The 21,379-nt window shown below is 60.4% G+C and overlaps 2 protein-coding genes across 8 annotated transcripts in view; one reads left to right on the top strand and one right to left on the bottom strand.

Moving 5' to 3' along the window:
* Positions 1-1,589: 1,589 nt before the first annotated feature.
* On the top strand, positions 1,590-17,461 carry TP53I11 (tumor protein p53 inducible protein 11). Of its 3 annotated transcripts, XM_035012620.1 has the most exons (9): positions 1,590-1,738; positions 2,271-2,397; positions 11,155-11,227; positions 11,998-12,146; positions 12,749-12,807; positions 13,041-13,089; positions 13,506-13,602; positions 14,568-14,669; positions 15,147-17,461. In XM_035012620.1, exons 4-9 carry the CDS (start codon positions 12,018-12,020, stop codon positions 15,278-15,280), a joined length of 570 nt encoding a protein of 189 aa, XP_034868511.1. In that variant the 5' UTR covers positions 1,590-1,738; positions 2,271-2,397; positions 11,155-11,227; positions 11,998-12,017; the 3' UTR covers positions 15,281-17,461. The 3 variants fall into 3 exon arrangements, with proteins under 3 accessions (XP_034868511.1, XP_034868512.1, XP_034868510.1); XM_035012621.1 differs by lacking the exon at positions 2,271-2,397 and having other exon boundaries at positions 11,998-12,131; XM_035012619.1 differs by lacking the exon at positions 2,271-2,397.
* Positions 17,386-21,379, bottom strand: part of TSPAN18 (tetraspanin 18) — a 182,507-nt gene continuing 178,513 nt past the window's right edge. For all 5 annotated transcript variants that reach the window (XM_035012614.1, XM_035012615.1, XM_035012616.1 and 2 more), the window contains one exon: positions 17,386-20,576. In XM_035012614.1, the coding sequence (XP_034868505.1) occupies positions 20,529-20,576 (48 nt within the window). In that variant the 3' untranslated portion in view covers positions 17,386-20,528. The remainder of the gene's footprint in view (positions 20,577-21,379) is intronic.

The raw sequence follows: 21,379 nt of genomic DNA, 5'->3' as shown, positions 1-21,379 counted from the left end.
GGCTTTGTCTGGAAGCAGGGACGGTGGCACTGTGGGCCACAGAGGTGCCTCGGGATCAGAGTTGTTCCCTTGGTAATGAGGACAGCTCAGTCGCCAAGAGTTCTCGCGAGCCAGGTACTGTTCCGTTTACTTCTGTGTAAAGGGCACAGCCTCTCCCACCCAGGCCCAGCTCTGGGGAGGGCAGTGAGAGTCTTCTTGGCAAACAGTCAGCGCTCAGTAAGTGTGCGTTGCTGCCGTTCCATAACCAGGGGCACTTCCTACTATGGGTCAGCCTCATTTTGTAGGCGGAGGGAACAAGCCACAGAGAGGTTAAGTAACTTGCACAGGGCCACACAGTTCCCAAATCGCTGGGCCAGGATTTGAACCTGGGCGGTAGGTCTTGTCCCACAGCCTGCTTGATTAACCCTTCAGGAACTGATGCGGAAAGAGCTCAGACCCAGAGTCAAAATGCCCACCTAGCTAGAGATCCGGGGCAACCACTCACCTCACCTCCACCTGCTCTATTTACTGATCTCATGAAATGGAGCGTGTCATCAACCTTGCCTTTCTGAAACCACTCCCCCACTCCCAACAGATAAGATGAAGAGAGCCAGGCATTTTGCTCAGAAGGAGGGTGCAGGGTGGTGGGATTTGGGGTGGGAGGCACATTACCGGTCACAGGGGTTTAAATGAGCCCAGAGTGGGTGGGGGCGTTGTTTGTAGGAGCCTGGTTCTTTTAGGCTGACAGGCTCCCAGAGAGTCTCCAGGACCCCCAAACCACACCTTCACCCCCACTTCCCCCACAGGATGTGCAGAGATAAAAGGTCTGACAACTGTGCCTCCCACCACATGTCCAGGAGCCCCAGATAAGATCTTTGTCCTGTGACAGTGCAGTTTAGAGCAACATCCTGGAGACCAGATCTTAGGGTGGAGGATGAAGAAGGTGGGTGTGTATGTGGAGGGGGTGGGTGTCCTGTGCAGGGGGAGAGAGAAGGGTGGGTCTAAACTGGAAGCCCAAATCAAAAGTCACTAACCATCATCTGTAAAATGGGATTAATCATGCCGCTTTCTTAGGCTGTTGTGAGAATCAAATGAGTTAATGCTCGAAACTCCTTGAGCACACGGTGCCTGGCACGGAGCGGGCGCTCAGCAGATGGTGACCATTGTTGTCACTGTGTTCCCTACACACTTGGGTGTCTACCAGCCACAGCAGTCCCTTCCATTTTAGACACTGGCCTAGGCCCCAGGGGATACCCCGAGGATATTTAAGACAGTGTGGTTTGCCAACCTGCGGGGGTGTTGAGAGTCTCAGGAAAGGGGCGCAGTCTTCAGAACTTGCCAAGAAAGTCTTCCCGGGTGGCGTGCGGGCCCTCGGCTTCGATTCTCCAGTGCCTTGTCCCGGGGCGTCAGTGCGCCCCCCACAGGCAGTCCCTGGGAGCCTTGGCCGGGGAGCCCCGGAGCCCAGTGGCCCCAGCCCCTCTCCCCCTCCCGCCCGGCGGCCCCCCTCGGGGGCGAGGCAGCCGGCGCGTGGGAGGGGACGGTGCGCCATTGGCTTGGCGCGGGACTGAGAGGAGGGACCAGCGCGGGCCGCCAGACTCGGGTAAACCCCGGGCGCGCAGGACGCCGCGCGCAGTCCCGCCCGGCCCGGCCCTGCCCTGCCCTGCCCCGCGCGGGCGGCACGATGTGAGGCGCCCGAGGGCCCGAGCGTCCCCTGGCTCGCCAGCTCCGCGCAGCGCCGGCGCCAGCATGCGCTAGGAACGTAAGTTCTGTTCCCCGCCGCCGCCTCCGAGCCCCGCACGCTCCCCTCCCGCCGCCGGCCGGTGCCTGCGCAGCGCAGCCCAGCCCCGCGGGGCTTCTGCCGCCGCAGTGACCGCGGCGGACCTGGGGACCCCGTGCGCGCGAGCTGGACGCCCCAGGACCTCTTGGCCCCGGCGGATAATGCCAGGACTCCAGGGGTCCCACCCCGCAAGGCGCAGCCCCGCAGCCCCTTCGGTTACCTTCCTTGGCGCTCTCCACTCGCCGCCCTTCCCGCTGCCTCGGTTTCCCTCTCTCCCCCGGCTTTCTGCCTTCGCTGTCTCCTCCCCGTTGGACTGTTTTATTTCCCCCCTGCCTCCCCGTCTGCTTCGGAGCTAGAGAGAAAGAGGCAACAGCAGTTTCTGTCTCCCTGGGGTCTGACTGTTGTCCCCGCGCTCGGTTCTCTGTCCCCTCCCCCCCATCGCCATTGTTCCCCGGTCCGAGGAGTGCGCGGCACAAACTTGCGAGTGCCCCTCCTTCTGTCTTCGCCCCCGCAGGGCCGCGGACGGCGGTGGCGGAGTTCCCGCTGGCCGGACCCACTGGTTGGGCGGGCCGTGGGGGCGCCCAGCCGCCCGGAGCTCCCCGCCTGGTCCCCAGCTCTCAGGCCCGGGTCTCAGAAAGTGGGTGAGTGCCTGGAGCTAGGAGACGAAGGACACAGTGGAGGAGGAGGAAGCCAGACTGGGAGAGACCCTGGTCTCCGGGCCGGCGAGGGAGGAAGGGGTGGGGGTGGGGGAGGAGGCAGAAACCGTAGCCGCGCCTAAGCCCCAGTTGTTGGGTGGGAGGGTCCGGGAAGCACAGGTGGAGACGGACGCCCCCCAGTCTCCCCTAAGTCGCGCGCTCAGCGGGAAGGTGACAGTGTGGGGCCATTGGCCTGGCTCTCGGTGGGCTGGGGCTCCCTGCCAGGGGCAAAATACTCGCACCCATCCTGGGGCGGGGTTGGGGGGTCTATCGAGGAACTGCCAGAACCCCGCGCGCATCCCTGGCGCGCCCGGCAGGGTCGGGCGCTTGCGTTGCCTCCCCTCGTTCCGCCCTCCCCGCCCCCACCCAGTGCCGGGCTCCCGCCTCCCCCTCGCGGCCCCAGGGGAGCGGGTTTCTTCTCTGGAGCAAGGTGGGCGGGGTGGGGGGCTGGAGCGCGCAGAGGCCAGAACCCCGGGGCTCCTCTGGAGCCAAGGCCGCGTGGGCTCCCCACCACCGCCCCGCGCTTCCTGGTTGATTTCCTTCGGACAAACTTCCTGGTGGGGACGTCCTGCGGGGAGAAGGCATCAGGGCCGCGGGGATGGCCACCTCAACGGTGCGGCCTCTTGGACCTACACCTCTGGTGGCTGGTGTAGAGGGGCCCACGACCCTCTGCAGCCCAAAGAGCCCAGGGACACAGAGTGGGGTGGGGTGGGAGGTGCTGGTGGAGCGCCAGGAGGGGACACTCCGTTCCTTAGCCTTAGCCGAAGCCTCACACCAGCCCCACGCTCAGCCCCGCAGGAGGGAAAGTTTTTCTTGTTGGGCTGTTAGGAAATAAGGCACTGTGTATTCTCCAGGTCTCTGTTATGCCATCTATAAAATGGGCCATCTGGTCCTTGAGGTCCCCTCTGACTCCATTAGCCAGGAGCAAGCTGCCCTGGCTTCTCTTTTTCTGCCCACGTGTTGTGGGTTTAATCAGTTCTTCCAAATTTGGAGTGCAGGGCTGGGGCCCAAAGGCCTTCACCCATGTCTGGCTGTCAACACCTGCTGGATCCCTACCCCCAGGCTCCAGCTGTAGCTTCTCCAACTCTGTACTCTGCTGCCTCCCTTCCCCCCCCCAAATCTTATGCTAGCCACCCCCCGCCCCGGAGAAAAGGCCTGCCCCTCACTATGTGAGGGTAGGAGAGCAATGAAATTAGCAGTGACCCCTGATATACATAGTTCTCGACTCTTCTTTCCTTTGATTGAACAAACTGTGGGCCCTATACCAAAGGTGATTTAGTGAACCAAGTGCCAGACAGTTCAGGGCACTTGGAGACAGCTGAGAACAAAAAAAAGATTCTTTCCCTCATGGAGCGGACACGTAAATGGTGGGGAGGGACAAATAATAAAGTAAAGTATATAGTGTATGGGGGGGTGAGGGGGGAAAAGTTGAGTGTCAGGCATGTTGAGGCTGGGGTGGTTTTGCCATTTTAATGGGGTGGGGTTGTCATTTTAAATAAGGTGGTCAAGGAGGCCTTCCTGAGGAGGTGACTCTTGAGCCAAGGCTCTGAAAGAGTGAACTGTGGGGATAGCTTGGGGAAATAAAGATCCTGCAGCGAATGGCCTGTGCAAAGGCCCTGGGGCTGAAATGTGTCCGCCATATTTGAGAAACTGTAAGGAGCCACTGTGGTTCCAGTGGAGTGAGGGGGTGGGGCAGAGATAAGAGGCAAGGCTGACTGAAAAGGGATAAAGGATGTCCCTTTCACAGATGAGGGAAGTGATGCTCAGAGACGACCTGAAAGTCTCCACAGGACATGCAGGAGCCACAACGGCAGGGCGGGGTGCCTGATGTTCTGCGTCCTGATCCATACTATTTTCACTTCACCCTGCATCTCAGCTATTCACTGGCAACACTGGTTTGCATCTCTGCCAGGGTCAGGCCTGGCCAAGTGCCAGAAACGTGGAGGGGAGCCACCCAGGCTTAGTACCTCAAGGTGTTCTGTATCCCTGCCACCCATTGTCAGCCATTGTGAGCGCCTCAGGGCAGCATCTTCCTCCTGACCCAGCATGACCCTTGTTCCCTTCCCATTTCCTTCTTAAGGCCACCCCTTGTAAACACCCCATTTTGTATCCATGTGTAGCTCCTTCAAGGGGACTGAAGCTGGTACGGTCAAGGGGGAAACGGAGGCAAAGAAGCTGAGTCTCCTAGCCTGAGAATAACAGCAGCGACGTTATTACTGAGCATTCACTATAAAACGGGTACCGTTCTCGGTGTTTTTGTGCATCTTCTCCTCAGTGGGTTGTAGGTGTCCTTATTACACCCATTTCACAGATGAAACTGAGGCCCACAGAGGTGGTGTCACTGGCCCAAGGCCATGCAGCTAATAAATGGTAGAACCAGGATTTAAGCACAGGCCTTTTGAGTCCTGATCTACTCCTTTGACCCTGAGCCAGAGCCCCAGACCCTGGGGGGAGATGATCAGTCCTGGACTGTTGTTCTTGCCCATAGCATCCTGGGAAAAGTACAGGGACCCTTTTGCCTGCCTCCCCCAACCCACCCAGAAGGCAAATCACCTCCTGCTTCTGGAAAAGTTGGCTTAAAATGGTGGAGCATCCCTCCAAGGAAGTTCGCCTGCCCCCCTCTTGTCCTCCCATTTCGGAGGTTTGGAGAGAGGTGGGAGGGGCGGTGAGGGGGATGGCATGTGTCCGCTGCCCCCTCACCACAGCCCTGGCCCCCGGAAGCACCAGCTGCCTTTGAGGGCCCTGAGTGGTCACTGGGCTGGTGGGGGCCGGGCAGGCCCATTCCCCGTTGAAAAGGACAGAAATTCCCCTTGCGCTCGCCCTCTGTCAGCAGGGACAGGGATGACCCAGTGACATCTGAGTGGTGACGGCTGGCCGTCGGGGGGCTGAATCCCCCTTGCACAGCAGCCTCAGACCTGGGGGGTGAGGCCCAGGGATGTTCCCTCCTCAGCTCTGCTCTCCCAGCCTTTCCAGGGTGCAGGGAATGTTTATTTTTGGTCCCCAAAGATCTGGAGATGTTTGTTTGTGATGAACGTTTGGGCTTCCCTCTGCCACTCTGGAGATCAGGCACCTTCAAAAGAAAGAGAACTAGTAGATAAATTCTGTGTGTCCCCAGGGGCAGCCCAGCAGCTGGGGCTAGGGCCTCGTGTCCTGCCGGCGAGTGGATTTAGAAGCCACATCGGGAACATGACAGAGACCACACTCCCAGTTTTCCTTAGATGAGGTGCCCGAGTTCCAAAGTCGGGCCCTGGTTTAGCTGCGGTGGCAGACAGAATCTCTGGGGACCTCAGCTGTCCTGTGTCCCCGCTGGGCCCCATACCAGCTCCCATGTTCCTAGAGGTTCTTGGAAATGGGACGTGGAATCCCTTCCTTGAGTCCGGGACTAGGTCTGTACCTCTGGCGGGCTTCGCGTCACGCCCCCTCCTGTCCCCCTCCAGCTCTACCTGTCGTCCCACTGCTCGCTTCCACCCTGAGCCCGGCGGCGGGGGCAGGTGATGGATGATGCGGGACCAGCTCCCTGTCTACTCATCTACTCGAGAGGCAAGGCTGACTCAGGCAGGCTCGGCCTTTAGAATGACTATGCTCTCGAAGGACGCACCTCCAGGAGGCTCTGCTGCTGCAGCCTCGCCTTGGCTTGGTGCCTTCGCCCCGAGACCCACATGACCAAACCTGCACCCGGGAAGCCACGGCGATGACGTCAGTCATGATGTCAGTCAGGCATCAGGCAAGCCCCCTTTGTGTCCTGTGACTTCCTGGTTTCGCTGTAATTCTGCCACCAACCTGGTAAGTCAGGCATCTTGACCCCCATTTACAGCGCAGGAATGGAGGGTCTGCATGGCTAATGGGCCCCAAGGCTCAGGCTAGGAATGAACATAGGTCCGTTCACGCCCACGCCTCTCCAGCACAGCCCTCGAGAAGTAAGATTCACTCTGCCTGAGGGCTCAGGCTGGGGGGTTCTGGGTTGGGGGTCTTTGAAAGGCCTCTCGGCCAAGGAGCTGATGGGCTGCCCCAGGAAGGGACCACGGGGTGGATGATGGGGCAGGGGGGCTCTGGACCTTCTAGCCTCCCTGGCCTCCTTGCTGGCCCTCTCCCCTTGCCCCCCTTCTCTCTGACCGCCCGCCCGGAGGCCCCCTCTGTCAGTGCCCCCTCTCCTGGCGCTGCGCGGTCCCACACCCCGTTTCCAGCTATTTTGCTCCAGTGTGATAAGAGAACAATGGGTCTCCCCGTAGCCCTTCCCTGGTCCTGCTGGAGTCACAAGGCCTTAACCCAAGAGAGGCTAGACCCCAGGAAGGAAGGAGTTCAGATACTGGCAACCTGCCGGGGGCTTTCAAGGGGCGATGTGAGGAGGAAGATGGCTTACGGCTTAGCTCTTCCTAGAGGTCAGGTTCACCAAACAGCACCCCAGGCCCGGCACACACACACAGACAGACCAGCTCCTCTCAGGATATCCATTTATAGCGTAGGTAACTTGCTCCCGATTTCAGCTCTGCCACTTAACCCTGAGAAGCTTGATTAAGTCCCTCAGGCCTTAGTTTCCTCGTCTGTAGAATGGGGGTGACAGTACAGCCATTCTCATGGGGTTGTTTGGGGGCTGCCAAGAATTCCTGGCCTGGAAGTACTTGTCCTCTGCCTCCAGCCCTGGGGTGGATGCTCTCGGGGGCAGTTCCTGCCAGATGGGGAGGGACAGGGGGGCACTGTCCCTCCAGCAAAGGGTCTTGTTTGAAAAGGAAGTGGTTCTTGGCTGTGATGTTCAGCATCACAGTGACTCTCCGCTGCATCACCGGGAGGCTCAGCAGCTGGTGGGTGTGCTGGGCCCCAGGCCCCCTTCCTCTGTGCCTCCCCCCCGCCCCACTGCTGGTCAGGTTTCTAAGCCAGCCCTCATGGGCACAGTCTCCATGCCGGGGACAGCTCTGCAGTCCGACTGTTTCTATGGAAACCAGGCTTCCTGGGAAGGCTGCAGGGGGTGGGGAGAGGTCCTTTGGGACCAGCATGGGAATGACGCCCCAGCCCCACCTGACCTGCCGCCAGGACAGGGCCTTGGCAGCCGCCCCATAAGCAATGCCGTTAATTGCTGTCCTGTATGGAGCCCATAGTAGGTGCCGGGCCCCCTAATTGCCTTTGCTCAGGGTCTCATCACAGCCCCGTGAGCTAAAAAATAGTACCGTGGTTTCACCAAGGAAGAATGGAAGCTCAGAGTGGTTAGGAAACTTTCTTGAGGTCACAGATAAGAGAAAGAGTTGAGGTTTGAGCCCAAGCTTGCCTAATCACTAAGTATATGCACCCCCCCGTTCTCCCCTGACACTTGCACCCCTGATAAGTCTCTCTGTTCCCGGCCTCTCTAGTCATGACCCCCTCTGTCTTGCTGCCACTGGGAGCTCTTTGGGGATGTTCTTCCTGCCCTCAGATGTCCCTGCACTTGATGGGAGGGGCGGGCAGGGGCGTGGTGGGGGGGCAGTGCTGCAGGGAGTCAGATCTTGGCCAGCGGTCAGGTGGGGGGGCAACCCCTTCCCCAACTCACGACTTGGTGACAAATATTTGGTGAGCTCCTCACATGCCAGGAAGTGTCCCAGGCTCCGTGAGCAAGACCTACAGAAAGCCCTGCCCCGGGGCGCTGATCTTCTAGCGATGGCCACAGCTTTCTGAGGAGGGGGGCATCGAGAGGTCTCACCACACTGTCTCCCCCAGTCCTGACCCCCACCATTTCCTGGGCACTGCATGGGCCAGACCCTTCGCCAAGAGCATCCGTACCCACTCTCCTATGTCTTCAGCACCCTAGACCCACTGGTCCGAGGCCACCGGCCCGTAGGAGAGGTCCGATTAGAAGCCTGCCCCGCCTGACTGCAAAGCCCCTTTCCTGCACTCGCCAGCCACTGGCTCGTTGGCCCTCTCCGGGCCTCAGCTTTCTGCCTCATCCAGTGTGTGTTTGGAGCTTCCCCTCCCCTTGGGCCCTGCCCCGTCTAACTGAGTGGGACCCCGGGTGTTCTGGGTGGGGTTAAGGAGGCCTACTTCCTGTGGCCTGGCTGCCCCTCCCTGGCCCATGCCGATGGAGCGCCCACCGTGTGCAGAGGTGCAGCAGGGAGATTCTCGGACTAGGCAGCAGCCCTGCCTTCAGATCGCGGGGTCTCCGGGAGCCCAAGTGCCCATGACGGGACCAGGGTATGGGCTGGAAGTGGCCCCCCGTGGCCACCCACACTGAGACCCACGGGAGTCCAGGCGACAGAGGAAGAGGATGTGTCCTGGGAAGGCCCCTGAGGAGGGGCTGTGTGGCCCTGAAGAATAAGGAGGGTGGAGGTGGGGAGGAGCAGGGCGCAAGGAGGACCTTCCTGGCTGGGCAGTGGTTCAGAACTGGGAACCACCATGAAAAAGGACAGGGACTTGCTGGCTTTATTGGGAATCAAGGTCGGAGAGGCCCGCCAGGCGCAGAATGTAGAGGGTCATGAACTCGGCCTCTAAGGGGCTGCAGGCTACCTTGTCCCAGCTCCTTGCTTGGCAGGTTCTCCTCCACCCGCCCCTGCTCTTAGCCTCGGGCAGCCTGGCACAGGGGAAGGGGGGAGCCCTGGGGGCCCTTCGAAGGGCAGCTGGCTCTGGAAAGGAAGCAACGGCCCTATCAGGCCGCTGTTCGCATTGTGCGCGGCTCAATGGCCACATGAAGAACGGGAAGTAGGAGTGTGGGCAGGCAGGGCACTTGGCCCCGGGCCCTGCGCATGTTCCCTCTCCTGGGCCTCCCGCACTCACACAGAGGGAATGTTCTTATTAACCCCATTTCACAGGGCAGACACTGAGGCTGGGAGAGCTACAGGGAGCTGCCCGAAGCCCTGCGGCTGGTAAGAGGGCAGACCCAGGATCCGAACGCACCCCCGGCTCAGCCGCGGTGCAGGGAGTGGAGCGGAGGGAGGTGCCCTCTGTCCTCACCTAGGTTAAAATGAGGCCAGGCTGAAAAACACCTGTGGAGTGGGAACGGGAAGAAAGTTCGAGGGCAGGTCTGAGGGGTCCATGTATGTGGTTTGCCTTGGGGGGGTATGGGGGGCGTCTGGCACGTGCTTAGGGTACTGCAGCTGTCTACCTGTGCTCCCCAGGCGGGGCCCCATGCTGTGGGGGAAGAAGGGACAGAACTCAGTGCTCAGAGTAGTTAGCTGTGCCAAGGCAGATGTCGGGGACCCTACTCCCTGATTTCACTCTCCCCAGGAGGCCCTAGGGCCGTTTGAGGGTGGTGAGCTCCTTGCTGGCGGCTGGGCTCGGTGGGGAGGCCACCGTGGGTCCCTCCAGCCCAGGTGCCTGATGGCGGTGCCTGTGGATGAAGCCTGTCCCCCCTAAGAGTCATGCTGGCATCCAGTGGAGCCCAGGCCACTGCAGTCCCCTTGCTGTACCCCGTCCCAGGAGGCTGGCACTCCCACAACCCACAGCCCTTGCTTTGCAGGTTCGGGCCTGTGGTGCGGAGGGGAGCGTTGTGTGTGTGTTGGTGGGGAGGGCTCTTCGGGCAGAGGAAGGCAGCTGACGCTCTGAGCGGGGGTCACTGAGACAGCCTGGGGCCTGGCCGGCTTGACCTGAGTGCCACCTTACGCCACGGGACGGAGACCTGTGCGTAACTGTCAAACTCTGGAAACAACCCAGATGGCCTTCAGTGAGTGACGGGGTCAACCAACTGGTGCATCTTCCGCCATGGAATATTACCCGGCCCTAAAGAGGACCAGGCAGGGGAAGCACCCAGCAGCCCGAACGAGTCTCAGAGGCATTTTAGCATTACGCGGAATGGAAGAAGCCGGTCTCAAGTGGTTCTCGGCTATATGAGTCTATTTATCTAATGTGTTTGAAAAAACAAAACCAAGCTAGAGTGACGGCCCGGAGATCAGTGGCTGAGGGGGGCGAGAGGGGAGGGCAGGTGTCCTGATTTGCAGGTGGTCCTTCTCTGCATCTATACATGTGCTAAAAGTCATGTAACTGCAACAACAAAGAATGTCGGTTCTGCAGTATGTAAATTAAAAAATGAAAGGCCAGAGGGGAGGCTGGAAGAGGAAGGAGGGTGAGGGCTGGGCGCCCCGGTGCTTTCTTGGCTGAGGCCCGGCAAGGGAGGCGGGCCCCGGCGGTTCCCAGCTGTGGCTGGCAGCTCTCGTGGAGGGCTCCCGGGCGGTGGGAGGGACACCAGGCTGATTGTTGCCTCGCTCTGGAGTCACGAGAAGTGGTGGCAAGTGCTGAGGTGTGGGGACAGTGCCCGGCCGCCCGGGGGAGCAGTGTGGTTAAACCCTGCCTTCTCCGGTGGGGCTGGCCACCCCCCCATCAAATGGTCTTGGGCATTGGAACTGTCTTCATCGTCAACCCCGGCCACCTCCGTGCCCCCAGGGTTGGGGGGGGAGGGGACCGCATAGTGACCCCCATTTCGTAGATGAGGAACTAAGGCCCGGGGGCTGGACATCACTCACCGGAGACCCCGAGGCCGACCAGCGGGTGTCTGTGGGCCTCTGTAGAATGAGATGCTGGAATACGGCATGTGGTGCTGTCGGGTGGGGGGTCCTGGAGTTACTCAACCCTGTCTCTGTTGAACTTTGTTGACCTTGGTTTCCTCATCTGTAGAATGGGTGTAAATCGTTCCCATCGCGTGCCGGGGATGGGGGGGGGCTGTGACTAGAGGAGCCCAGGGCCACCCCTGGGCCAACTCTTGGAAACCTTTGCCTCACTGGAGTCCACACTTTTGTCTCCTTTGCATAGGTTTTGTGCTGATTGAAGGCGAGACCAGCAGTCACCTCATCTCTGTGTCTCCCAGCCCAGTGCCTGGCACAAAGTAGGTGCCCAAGACTGAGCCCGAGGTGGAGCTGGGGGGTGGCTGGGGAGTGGGGGCTCTGGAGGATCGTGAGCAGACAGGGGTGGGGAAGAGGCCGGTAGTGGGTGTCTCCGGCCAGAAGGCTCTCCTGGCCATCCTTCCTCTGGCTCTCCTGGGTCCTGGGGACACCCCCCTCCCCTTCTTTCAGTCCTGGCAGGTTTGAAGGAGGTTGTCTGCGAGACAGGGAGGGAGGGCTTGCTGGACAGAGAGATTATCTGGGCAAAAGTTCAGTGTGGCACCTGGACCCCAGGACTTGGGCAGATGTTCCCTCTTCTGGCACAACTGGCCCGGACTCCTGTTTGCCCCCACCTCCCAGGAACCTTTGAATGTGGTCTCCACCTGGGTCCGAATGCCTTTCCCGGGCCCACACACTCCCCCAGGGCCATCTGTAAGGCTCCAACCAACCTGATTACCCGGGGTGTGCCATGTCCGTGGAGGCCAGATGGGCTCACACAGCTGGAAGAGCTTTAGGGACATCCTCCCCCTTCCATTTTATAGATGAGGAAGCGGAGGCCAGGAAGAGGAGAGGCCCTTTCATCAAACAGCCAGGTGGTTAAGGAGCCAAGTACTAAGTCTGGGCCCCCCAGATTTCTTGCCGGTATTCCAGATGCTGCCCCAGGCTGCCAGGGAGGTCTCACCAGGCCCCGGGGTCAGGTGTGGCTGTCCCTGAGGTCTGGGAGCTGGGCAGGACCTGTGGCTGAGGCTGGTGTCTCCCCTCCGCCCTTGTGTAGGCACCAGGCTCCAGGACAAGATGGCGGCCAAGCAGCCCCCACCTCTCATGAAGAAGCACAGCCAGACGGACCTCGTGAGCCGCCTGAAGACCCGCAAGATCCTCGGCGTGGGCGGGGAGGACGACGACGGGGAGGTACACCGCTCCAAGGTGGGCCGAGGGGCCTGAAGCTGGTCACACCCAGGGGTCCACCTCTGAACACCCATTTGGGGAGGCAGGTCTGGCCTGCCATTTGGGAGAAGAGTAGCCACGGCCTGAGGAGCTGCGGGAGCCCTGGGACTTAGCGCCTTTTTTTTTTTTCTAGGAACTTAATGGAGATGTCAGGGCAATAATAACAAAAATGAAGACAGATCATTAGAATGAATTTCGTGCTCATTATGTGCCCATTACTGCACCAGTTGCTTTATAAGTATGATTTAATCCTGCTAGTCCTGGGAGATAGTTATGAACCCCTTTTATCGGTAAGGAAACTGAGGCTCAGAGAAGTCAAGGTCAAGCCAGTAAGTGGCACAGCCAGGCTTTAAGCCTGTGTCTAGCAGACCCCTGAGCTTTAATCTTACCCACCATATTTTCAGCTTCCCGTAAGCTCTGGTGTCAAGAAGAGGCAGAGGGGGGTGGCCTCAGTGTGACCTTCCCAGCCTGGGGGACCCTTTGGCTAAGCAGAAGAACCCAGGTGGGTCCCTGGGCATGCCAGGGGCTCAGGGAGGGGAGTGAGTGGGCTGGGCATGCCCCTGACCCCTCTTTGTCCACAGATCAGCCAGGTCTTGGGCAATGAAATCAAGTTTGCTGTTCGGGAGCCTTTGGGGCTGAGGTGAGCGTCGAGCGTGGGTTTTGGTGGGTGCCGGGTTATGGGCAGGTGCTGCGTGAGGCCCCGCCTCGTCAGCTTTGCCCCCGTGTCCCTGTGCCTGTGACTCCATCCCATTGCATTCCCTCCCCCTAAAACCAGCCATCCCTGGACCTCTTGGCTGGAGAGGGGAGGGTCCCCTGGGGCCTGGAGGTGGCAGCGAGGGGGCCTGGCTGTGACTTTTCTCTCCACGCCCCCAGGGTTTGGCAGTTTGCTTCTGCTGTGCTCTTCTCCGGCATTGCCATCATGGTGAGCCCCCCTCCCGCCCCCCAGGACCTGGCCCTGGGTCTGGCTCCCTATGTCCTGCCTCCGGGCCTCTCCTGGGGGCTCCCCTCCTGCCTTGGGGCTGCCTCTCCCCGCATGGCCCCCGTGCTGAGGCCCTGCCTGTCAGGGCTTTCTAGCTCCCTCCACAGTCCCAGCCTGAACCCTGCCTGCTCTGGAGCATCCTGGATCGCATGGTCCATGTTCCTGACTCCTTGCCCCTGGGAATCTAGAGCCTTCTGTCCTGACACAGGGGAGTGGGGGACAGCCACGGCTCTGACACTGGACTACCCCAGACACCTCAGCCTGGCTTCGGGGCGGGGGGGAAGAAGGAAGATGTCCAGGGGGTGTTTCAGCAGCAACCCCCTCCCACTTTACTCTGAACTGCCCACCCATGCCCGCAGGCCCTCGCCTTCCCTGACCAGCTCTATGATGCCGTCTTTGATGGAGCCCAGGTGACCAGCAAGACCCCCATCCGCCTCTACGGTGGTGCGCTCCTCAGTGAGTATTGCTAGGACAGACGTGATGGGCAGCTGCGGCCCAACAGAGACGGAGAGGAGCTTGGCGAAGCCTTTCTTTGTGCAGGGGCTCCCCTTCCCAGCACCCAGCACCCCGCCTACCCCCTTCAGTCTCTGCTGGGTGTGTGCTGCCATCTTGTGGCCACTGCTGGAATACACCCAGGGGACGGGGCTGCGTCTTTGCCATGGTCTGGGGCAAAGGCTTACCGAGTGCTTACTGTGTAGTGCACCCCCTGGTCATTGGGGTGCAGAGATGAATGAGGCTCAGGCCCTGCCCTCCAGGACCTCACCACCTAGAGGAGGAGGCAAAATCAACACAGTGTCTGGAAAATCCCTCCCACCCTTGGGCCTCTCGTTTGAACCGTCCTGTTTCCTCTCCGATTTGAGTCACACACAGTGCCTGGTAGGAAGCTGAAGTACAGCTTTTAAAGCTTAGCACAGGTAGCGTCCGTCCTCTTCACCCGAACATTCTATGGCTCCCTTTTGCCTGCAGAATAAAGGCCCAGCCCCTCCACCTGGCTTTCGGGGTGGTCTGTGGGGTGGATCCAGCCGACCTTCCCAGACCTGCCTCCCCCAGATCCCACAGTGGGCCCCGGACCCCAGCCACATGTCATGATGCCCAGCCTTGCTGTTTCAGCAGGCCTCCCTGCCTCTGTACACGCAGTCTCCCCAACCTCGTGCCCATGGCGCCAACACCCATCCCTCAAGGGTCTGCATCGGTACCGGGGGAGGGGGCAGGGGCTGGTGGTCACTGGGGCGCCTTCAAGCCCTTCACCCAGGCAGTGGGAGACCTAGGGTTATGCGGTTAGGTCGGATGACGGATGAGTTTTAATTTGGGGAGTGTGCGTGGGGGTGGGGGATGTAGAAATCTGGGATCCCGCCCCGCCCCCAAGGGGGTGGGTGGATCAAGCTGCCGGCTCCCAGTCTAGCCTTCTTCCCCCGCCCCAGGCATCTCCCTGATCATGTGGAACGCTCTCTACACGGCCGAGAAGGTTATCATCCGATGGACTCTGCTCACCGAAGCCTGTTACTTTGGGGTCCAGTTCTTGGGTGAGTCCTGCGGTGGTCAGCGAGACAGGGAGGCTGATGGGGTGGGGGGTGCGGGCAGGGCAGCTTGGCCCCTGGCTCTCCAGCTCCTGCCACTTGGCTTCCAGGAAGGGATGGAAATCTGTCTGGGGGGAGGGGCTCACGCGGCCGTGTTTACCTGTATGTCTGCACACTAGTGCTCACACTCTGGACACATACGTGTACCTTCTTGAATATACGTCATGCGCGTCCAGGGCCTCCCACACGCACGTGCACCCGCAGCCTCCCCTAACCCATCACTCGCAGGTCGACAGCGCATACCCAGTGTGGCCCCCACACTCGCCCTCACCCCCGTACCTGCCCCGTGGGGGACATCAGACCAGACATGTCCGTGAGGTCCGGCGGCCGGCAGGAGCCCCCGGCGCAGCAGGTCAGCCTGTGTTGGGGGCTGAGGCACACCCCTCCTCTGACCTCTGTCCCCTCCCGGTCTTTCTCCCGCAGTGGTCACTGCCACGCTAGCTGAGACGGGCCTCGTGTCCCTGGGGATCCTGTTGCTTCTGGCCAGCCGCCTCCTTTTTGTCGCCATCAGCGTTTACTACTATTACCAAGTCGGCCGAAAACCCAAGAAGGTCTAGCCACTCGCTGGGCCAGGGGCCCCTGTGGAGCAGGGAGGCCCCGGGACCTCCGTTTCCCTCTGGCTCCTGGAAGGCAGGAAGGACCCCACTCGCCTTCCTTTCCTCCTGGGCACCCCCAAATGCTGTGATCTCCTGGACTTTCAGGTTTGGGGAGAGACAGAGCCTCGGCACCTCTGCCCTTCGCCCCACACAGCACCGCCTCCTTTTCTTGGCTCTCTTGGCCTCCGGATCCCCTGGATAGACACTGACTGAAGAGCTTGAGTCATGGGGTATTGGGCTAAGGCGAGGCTCCTGCCCCTTCTGCCAGGAGGCCCTTCTTTGGTTTGAGAGAGGTGTGCCCTGCTCCCCCGTCCTCCCCGCACCCCCACCCAATCTAGTGCCCACACAGCTGAACGTGGCCTCTGTGTATGCCTGGGGAATCTGACCGCTTGACCCTGTGCTCGTACTCGGCGTGGGCCCTCGCCACCTGTGGGAGCTGCCGTCGGCCCCGTCGGCGCACGTCCCGGCCCTTCGCACAGCCCAGCTGTGGGGCTGACAAGCCGGGATGGCTGTCTTTGAACTGGTACCTCCCTCTTCAGCCTCTCTGTGAGGCGGGCCACCTGTAGCCAGAGCCTGTCCCCAGCCCAAGCCCGGCCACCACAGGCTCTGTCCTAGGACCTTGCTCTAGGCTGTTCTGCCTCCAGCCCAGCCCCTGGAGGCTCCCAGGAGCCGCCTCCCCGCAGCTGGCCTGGGTCCAGAGGCCACCAGCAGCCTCCCTCCCCCCCAGGCCGGCCCTGGCAGTGGGCACAGAGCGAACCCTGTGGAGGCTCCTGTGAGTGATGGGGTTTGGAGATGAGGAAGAAAGAGAAGCAGCGGCATTTCCTGGCCCCTTGGTATGTCCTTCAGGGTCTGCTGTCCGCTTGGCTCAGCCCCCTCACCTACCCTCACCCTCTCCCCAGGGTGCTGCCCTGAGACCCGGCGGGCTAGGACTGGGTGCCCTTCCAACTCAGCACAGGAAATAAATAGAAATATCTCAGCAGGCCTCGCTCACGTCCCCCACCCCAAGTGCCCTGGAGGAGGCGACGAGCGGCTCCCTCGGAGCTGAAGCACCCCCTGCCGTCCCGCCGCGCCCTCCCCGGCCCGTGGGCCCCCGTTGTCTGTCACTCCCCATGCTCCCCTTCCCTCTGGGACACAAGCATGTGCCCCAGGCGTGGTGGCCCTCATGTTCTGGGGACAGGTGTGGAGAAAGGCAGCCCGGGCCCCGCACTTGCTTCTCGTCTTGGAATCGAGTGTGTTCGGTGGGGCGAGGTGGGTGGTCGGCAGGGGCGGCCCGGCTCTGGCTGCTGCTGGCTACACCCCTGCCCGGGAACCTTGCCCTGTCGGCGCCGGGCCCACTGTCCCTGCAACCACGCAGCTGGTCCCCAGCAGAGCAGTGCGACTGCTTCTGTCCCACAGCTGAGGGGAGAGGCCTCGTGAGTCGGGGAGCAGACAGGGACCTGGTGGCTAAGGAGAGGCTGGGCTCTTTCCTCACCTCCGTCTCCTGCAGTGTGGGTCCCTGCCCAGAATCCGGCTGCTTGCTCGCCTACCTGTCCTCCAGGGCCACAGTCCTGTCCTCCTGACGCAGGCCTTTTAAGGCCTCCTGACGTCGGCTCCTCCTCCGACGGGTGATGGGTGGTTTGTCCTTGTGCCCAGTGGGCATGGTGGCCGGCCGGGAAGTCGAAAGCTCGGGCTGGCCAAGCGGCCTCACCGCCCGCGCGGCCTTGCCCCTTGGGTGGTCAGGAGGGCCTGCCGGGATGACGCTAGCTTGACATTCCATGCTGCTGGCTTGGACATCGGCGCTAGGCCCAGGGGGAGGGAGCCTGGCAAACAGCCATGTGGTCTGGGGACATGGGGCGGGGGCACATTAAGGCAAGGAGCCATTGCTGGGATGGAGGCAGGGACGATGGAGAGGGGGACCCACACATCTGAAGAAGACCCAGGGTGGGCCCAGCTCTCCATCCTGAAGGCTTGGGACGACTCCCCCCGACCACCACCACCCTCTACCCTTGTCCCTGGAGCCCAGCACCCTCCGGCCAAGCTCCCGCCTCAGCCCCCATCTCCCCCCACCCCAAGCAAGACCACCTTTCTTCACAGTCACTATTTATTCTTCGTTCCTTCTTCTTTTTGTAAGAAACAGTCACAAAAACCAGTGCAAAACCATCAGTGTGGGTGTCCTGTTTTATATTACAAAAACTCCTCTTGATATAGAATATAAAAAGGGGGGGCTCCCAGGAAATAAACATGATAAATTAGCTCTGCTATCTACCGCAAGGAACATTTACAGTTTTCAAAATAGACTTTTGACCTAGGACCCACGGGGGGAAGGGAAGAGGGGGCTTCTGGGAGACGGGGATGCTGGGGCCTTGGCTGGTTTGGGGTGTCCGGTCTGGGCCCCTTAGGCATGGAAGGACGAGAGGGACAAGAGAGCCTCCAAACCCTTTGGATGGCTTCCCTCTTCCAAGAGGCAGGGGCTCTTCCCTGAGGGCAAGCACCTTTTGCCTGTCCTGGGCTGTATGTGGACCGGCCCAGTTAGATCTCAGTGCCTGGGAGGGGGGCAAGCCTGACTGGGGCTGGGCTCTAGTCTTCACGCCTCGGAATGGCTGCAGACAACCTTGCAGACCCCTACCAGCCTGGTCAGTGCTAGAGACTGCCCGCTCTCCCTTTCCAGCCCCGGTGTGGGCAGCGGCAGATTCGGGGCTCCTTGGTACCTTTCGGGAAAGCCCTTGGGGATGAGGCTCACCACCCGCCCTTGAACCTGCCTCAGCCAGATGTTCCTCTGGGACCTGCCCTGCCTCCCACTGATTCTCACGGGGGTGGGGGGTGGCAAGGGGTGGGAATGGACAAGACTGGGGGAGGGAGGGGGGCGGGTGCCAGAGGCCAGGCCCTTCTTACCTTGAAGGCCCCAGATTCTCCTGGCTGCTAGGGGACCAGATGGGACCCGGAGGCCTGGGATGCCCCTGGACTGGAGCCACACGGCTGCCCCGTGAGATCAAGTCCCGCTGTTTTTATTTTTGTTGACCTCAGACCAGCCATTTGCCTCTGCCAGGAAGCTGGAGCCAAGCATGTGGGTGGATGGGTCTAGAGAGGAGCAAGCCCAAGGCCTTGCTCAGGCTGGGCTGGGCTACCAGCTGCAGGGCGCTCTGGGTCCTGGGGATGCCCAGTCGCTGGGGAGTTCGTGGCATCATGTCCGGAGCTGCCAGGGCGGGCTGTTACAGGGACAATATGGAAAGCCCCAGCTTGGAGACCAGGAGGGGGGCCTGGGACTGGGGGGGGAAGGGGGGCCAGCAGAAGGATGGGATGGGGAAGGGGAGAGTGGGGAGGAGGGTCAAACCCAACTTTTACAGCAGGCACAGAGCTCAGGGCTGCATCTCTAAAGGGGGTCGGTGGCAGAGCAGGGAGGCACAGGGCTCCAGCCATAGCTCCGTCTCTCCCAGTGGCTGGCAAGCTGGGAGGCTGGAAGCTGACCCAGGGCCTGGGATTCAGAATGGGCTCCCCCTAGACCCTGAAGGGGGGCTGTGGGGAGGAGAGAGGGCACCATGCTTACCCTCCCAACGCCATGCCTGTGGCAGACATCACTAATCAAGCCTTAATTGTCTGGCTGACATCACCAATCAAGATTATGCTGTCCTCCCCACCCCCTGACCCCAGGCCAAAGCTCAGATCCTCTGAACAGCCCCCGGCAGTCACTCCTGATTCACTGGGGTGGAGGCATCTTGCAATACAGTTGCCAACACTGGTCTAGAATGTGAGGCCTGTGTATGAGGGACTGGTTTGTGGGTGCTGTGTGGGTGTGAGTCTAGGGGAAAACCTCTCCCTGCCCGAGCTGGAAGAAACACTCAGAAGTGTGCTATGGACCATGAAGGGACAGGAAGCCATGTGGCAGCAGAAATGAGATGTCTTGGAGCTCTTTAGCCTGCAGAAAATGGGGCTTGGGGGAGGCAATGTGTGGCCTTAATACTTTGGGAAGGAGAGAGAGTGAGTGGGATGCCATGGATGGAACCAGAGAAAAACAGAGAACTCTAATGTGCACTGAGCTGATGCTAAAAAATCAAAGCAGTCCGAAGACAGAAGTCTGTCTTGGGAGGTAGTAAGCTCCCCATCATTGGAGGTATGCAAGAAGAGGGTGGCGAAGTCTTGGCAGAGATCTTGCAGAAGACATCCAAGCCTCAGTTCTGGGTGGGGAGAGGAGAACCAGATGATCTTGGGGGTTCCTTCCAGCCCTGGGAGCCACAGAGTTGATGGAGAATAGGGAAGGGGTTGGGCTTATAGGAAGAAGTGGGCAGTGTGGAAAAGAGATTGTCGTGTGTGTGTGTGTGTGTGTGTGTGTCCCTAGGGGCTTAGAAAGAAGTATGGGGAGGTGGGAGGGGAGCAGGGAGGACAGTCCAGAATTTTCTTAGCTGTGGAGCTGGGAAGTTCTTGACCAGCTGGCTTTCTCTCTCCTGGGGAAGGCAGGATGCTGAGGCCAGGGAGGGGTGTGAGCAGCAGATCTGCTGGGACCTACAGAGGCCTGGAAGGAGCAACAGGCAGCCGAGGGACGACTGGGTTCTTGTTCAGAATTGTCATGCATATGCTGTGTGACTGTGAATGAAAAAGTACCCCTCTCTGGGCTTTCCAGATTATTTGATCCAACAGATGAGGGAAGCAAGGACCCCGCCAGCTAGGCCATTCTTGGATCCAGTATCTGCAGCCCACTCTTGGCCCCAGCCTGAGGCAGGGATAATTCCATCCTCAGAGGACCAGGGGTTGAACGTAGGTTCCAAGTTCTTAAGGACATGGTGACTGAGTCTCCTTGGGGCCCCCCGGGGCTTTGTCGACCTCTGAGAGTTGCTTTTGCTTCCTTGTTGGCTAAATCCACACTTTCTTGGCATCTGGAGCTGAGGAGAAGGCCCAGGCCCGGGGCTGCCAGAGGCTGGTGGGACCGAGGAGGGAACCTGGTCCTGGGGTTCCTTTGGTCTCTAGTGCAGACTCCTCCCTGGGGTTCAGGTGCCAGGGCCCCTGCAGAGAGCCCATGGCACCCACCCGGAGACCAGGCGGGGTCCATCAATCCGTAGTCTTGTCTTCATTTTGTTGTGTTAAAAAAATAGCTATTTTCCTCTGCCCCTTCTCCTGGCCACTCATCATGACCTCACCTCCTCCCCTGGGGCCAAGAGGGCAGGGGCACCGGGGAGGGGAGGGCTTTGGGTGCTGGGCAGTGATGGTGGGTGAGGCTTCAGGCTCCAGGCCATGCCCTCTACTGGATGCCCCGGAAGAGACACATGGCAAAGATCATGGCGAAAAGCTGCAGAGAAAGTAGAAGTTGGCTTGTCAGCCTGGGCTCCCAGCCAGGCACGGGGCTGTCCCACCCCAAGGGGAAGTAATCATCGGCCCAGAAAGGGGGCTTACCCATCGCTGGGCACACTCCTGCAGGAGGGATCCCTGACGTTCCCTGAGGGCAAGCACCTTTTGCCAGCCACTGGTCCCCTTCGTGCAGCATAGGCATGGAAAGAAGGGGGCTTTGGACATGGGTTCATATCTAGCTCCCCTATTTGCCAGCAGCAACCTTGAGCCAAACGTGTCCCTTCTCTGGGCCTGAGCCTGTCCTGAGGGCTTCCTGAGCGACAGGCCCAGTTCTAAGTGTTTTCTCAGAAACCTTTGACAGAGCAGGAGGCAAGGCACAGAGAGGTCATGCAACCCGCCTAAGGTCACACAGCTGCAAGGGAGCTGGGGTTTGAGCCTAGGCACTCTGACCCCACAGCCCATGCTGAGAAGTGCTGCGCACCCCGCTTTCTAGCTCACAGGAGGGGAGTAAGACTGAAGTATAAGGTGATTAATGAGGCAGTGATGCCCGTTAGATAGTGGATGTGGGAGAAAGTGCCCAGCATCATTAACAGGCCGGGAAGATGTAGCCCTTGCTAGAGTTGAGAGCACAATCGAACACCTCCCTAGGGCCCTGGGGGAGGCGGCGGTGGGCAGGCAGAGACCCAGATTCAGGGATGCCCCTCTGACCAGAATGGCTGAGGCCCCCACAGACAGGGGTCTTCTTGCAAGTAGCACAAGGGATAGTCCCCAGACCACAGGCTCAGGGCCAGATCTCTGGTCGGG

The sequence above is a fragment of the Mirounga leonina genome, unplaced genomic scaffold (genome assembly GCF_011800145.1).
Source record: "Mirounga leonina isolate KUSES-001 unplaced genomic scaffold, KU_Mleo_1.0 Mir_166, whole genome shotgun sequence".
NCBI classification, from domain to species: domain Eukaryota; kingdom Metazoa; phylum Chordata; class Mammalia; order Carnivora; family Phocidae; genus Mirounga; species Mirounga leonina.
This window is presented reverse-complemented; position numbering and strand designations above follow the sequence as displayed.

Excerpts from the sequence above, each read along its gene's own strand:
- TP53I11 (XM_035012619.1), top strand. The coding sequence starts at position 12,018 with ATGGCGGCCAAGCAGCCCCCACCTCTCATGAAGAAGCACAGCCAGACG. Across the intron at positions 13,090-13,505 it reads TCTCCGGCATTGCCATCATG|GCCCTCGCCTTCCCTGACCA; the intron begins GTGAGCCCCCCT and ends CCATGCCCGCAG. Across the intron at positions 14,670-15,146 it reads CTTTGGGGTCCAGTTCTTGG|TGGTCACTGCCACGCTAGCT; the intron begins GTGAGTCCTGCG and ends TTTCTCCCGCAG.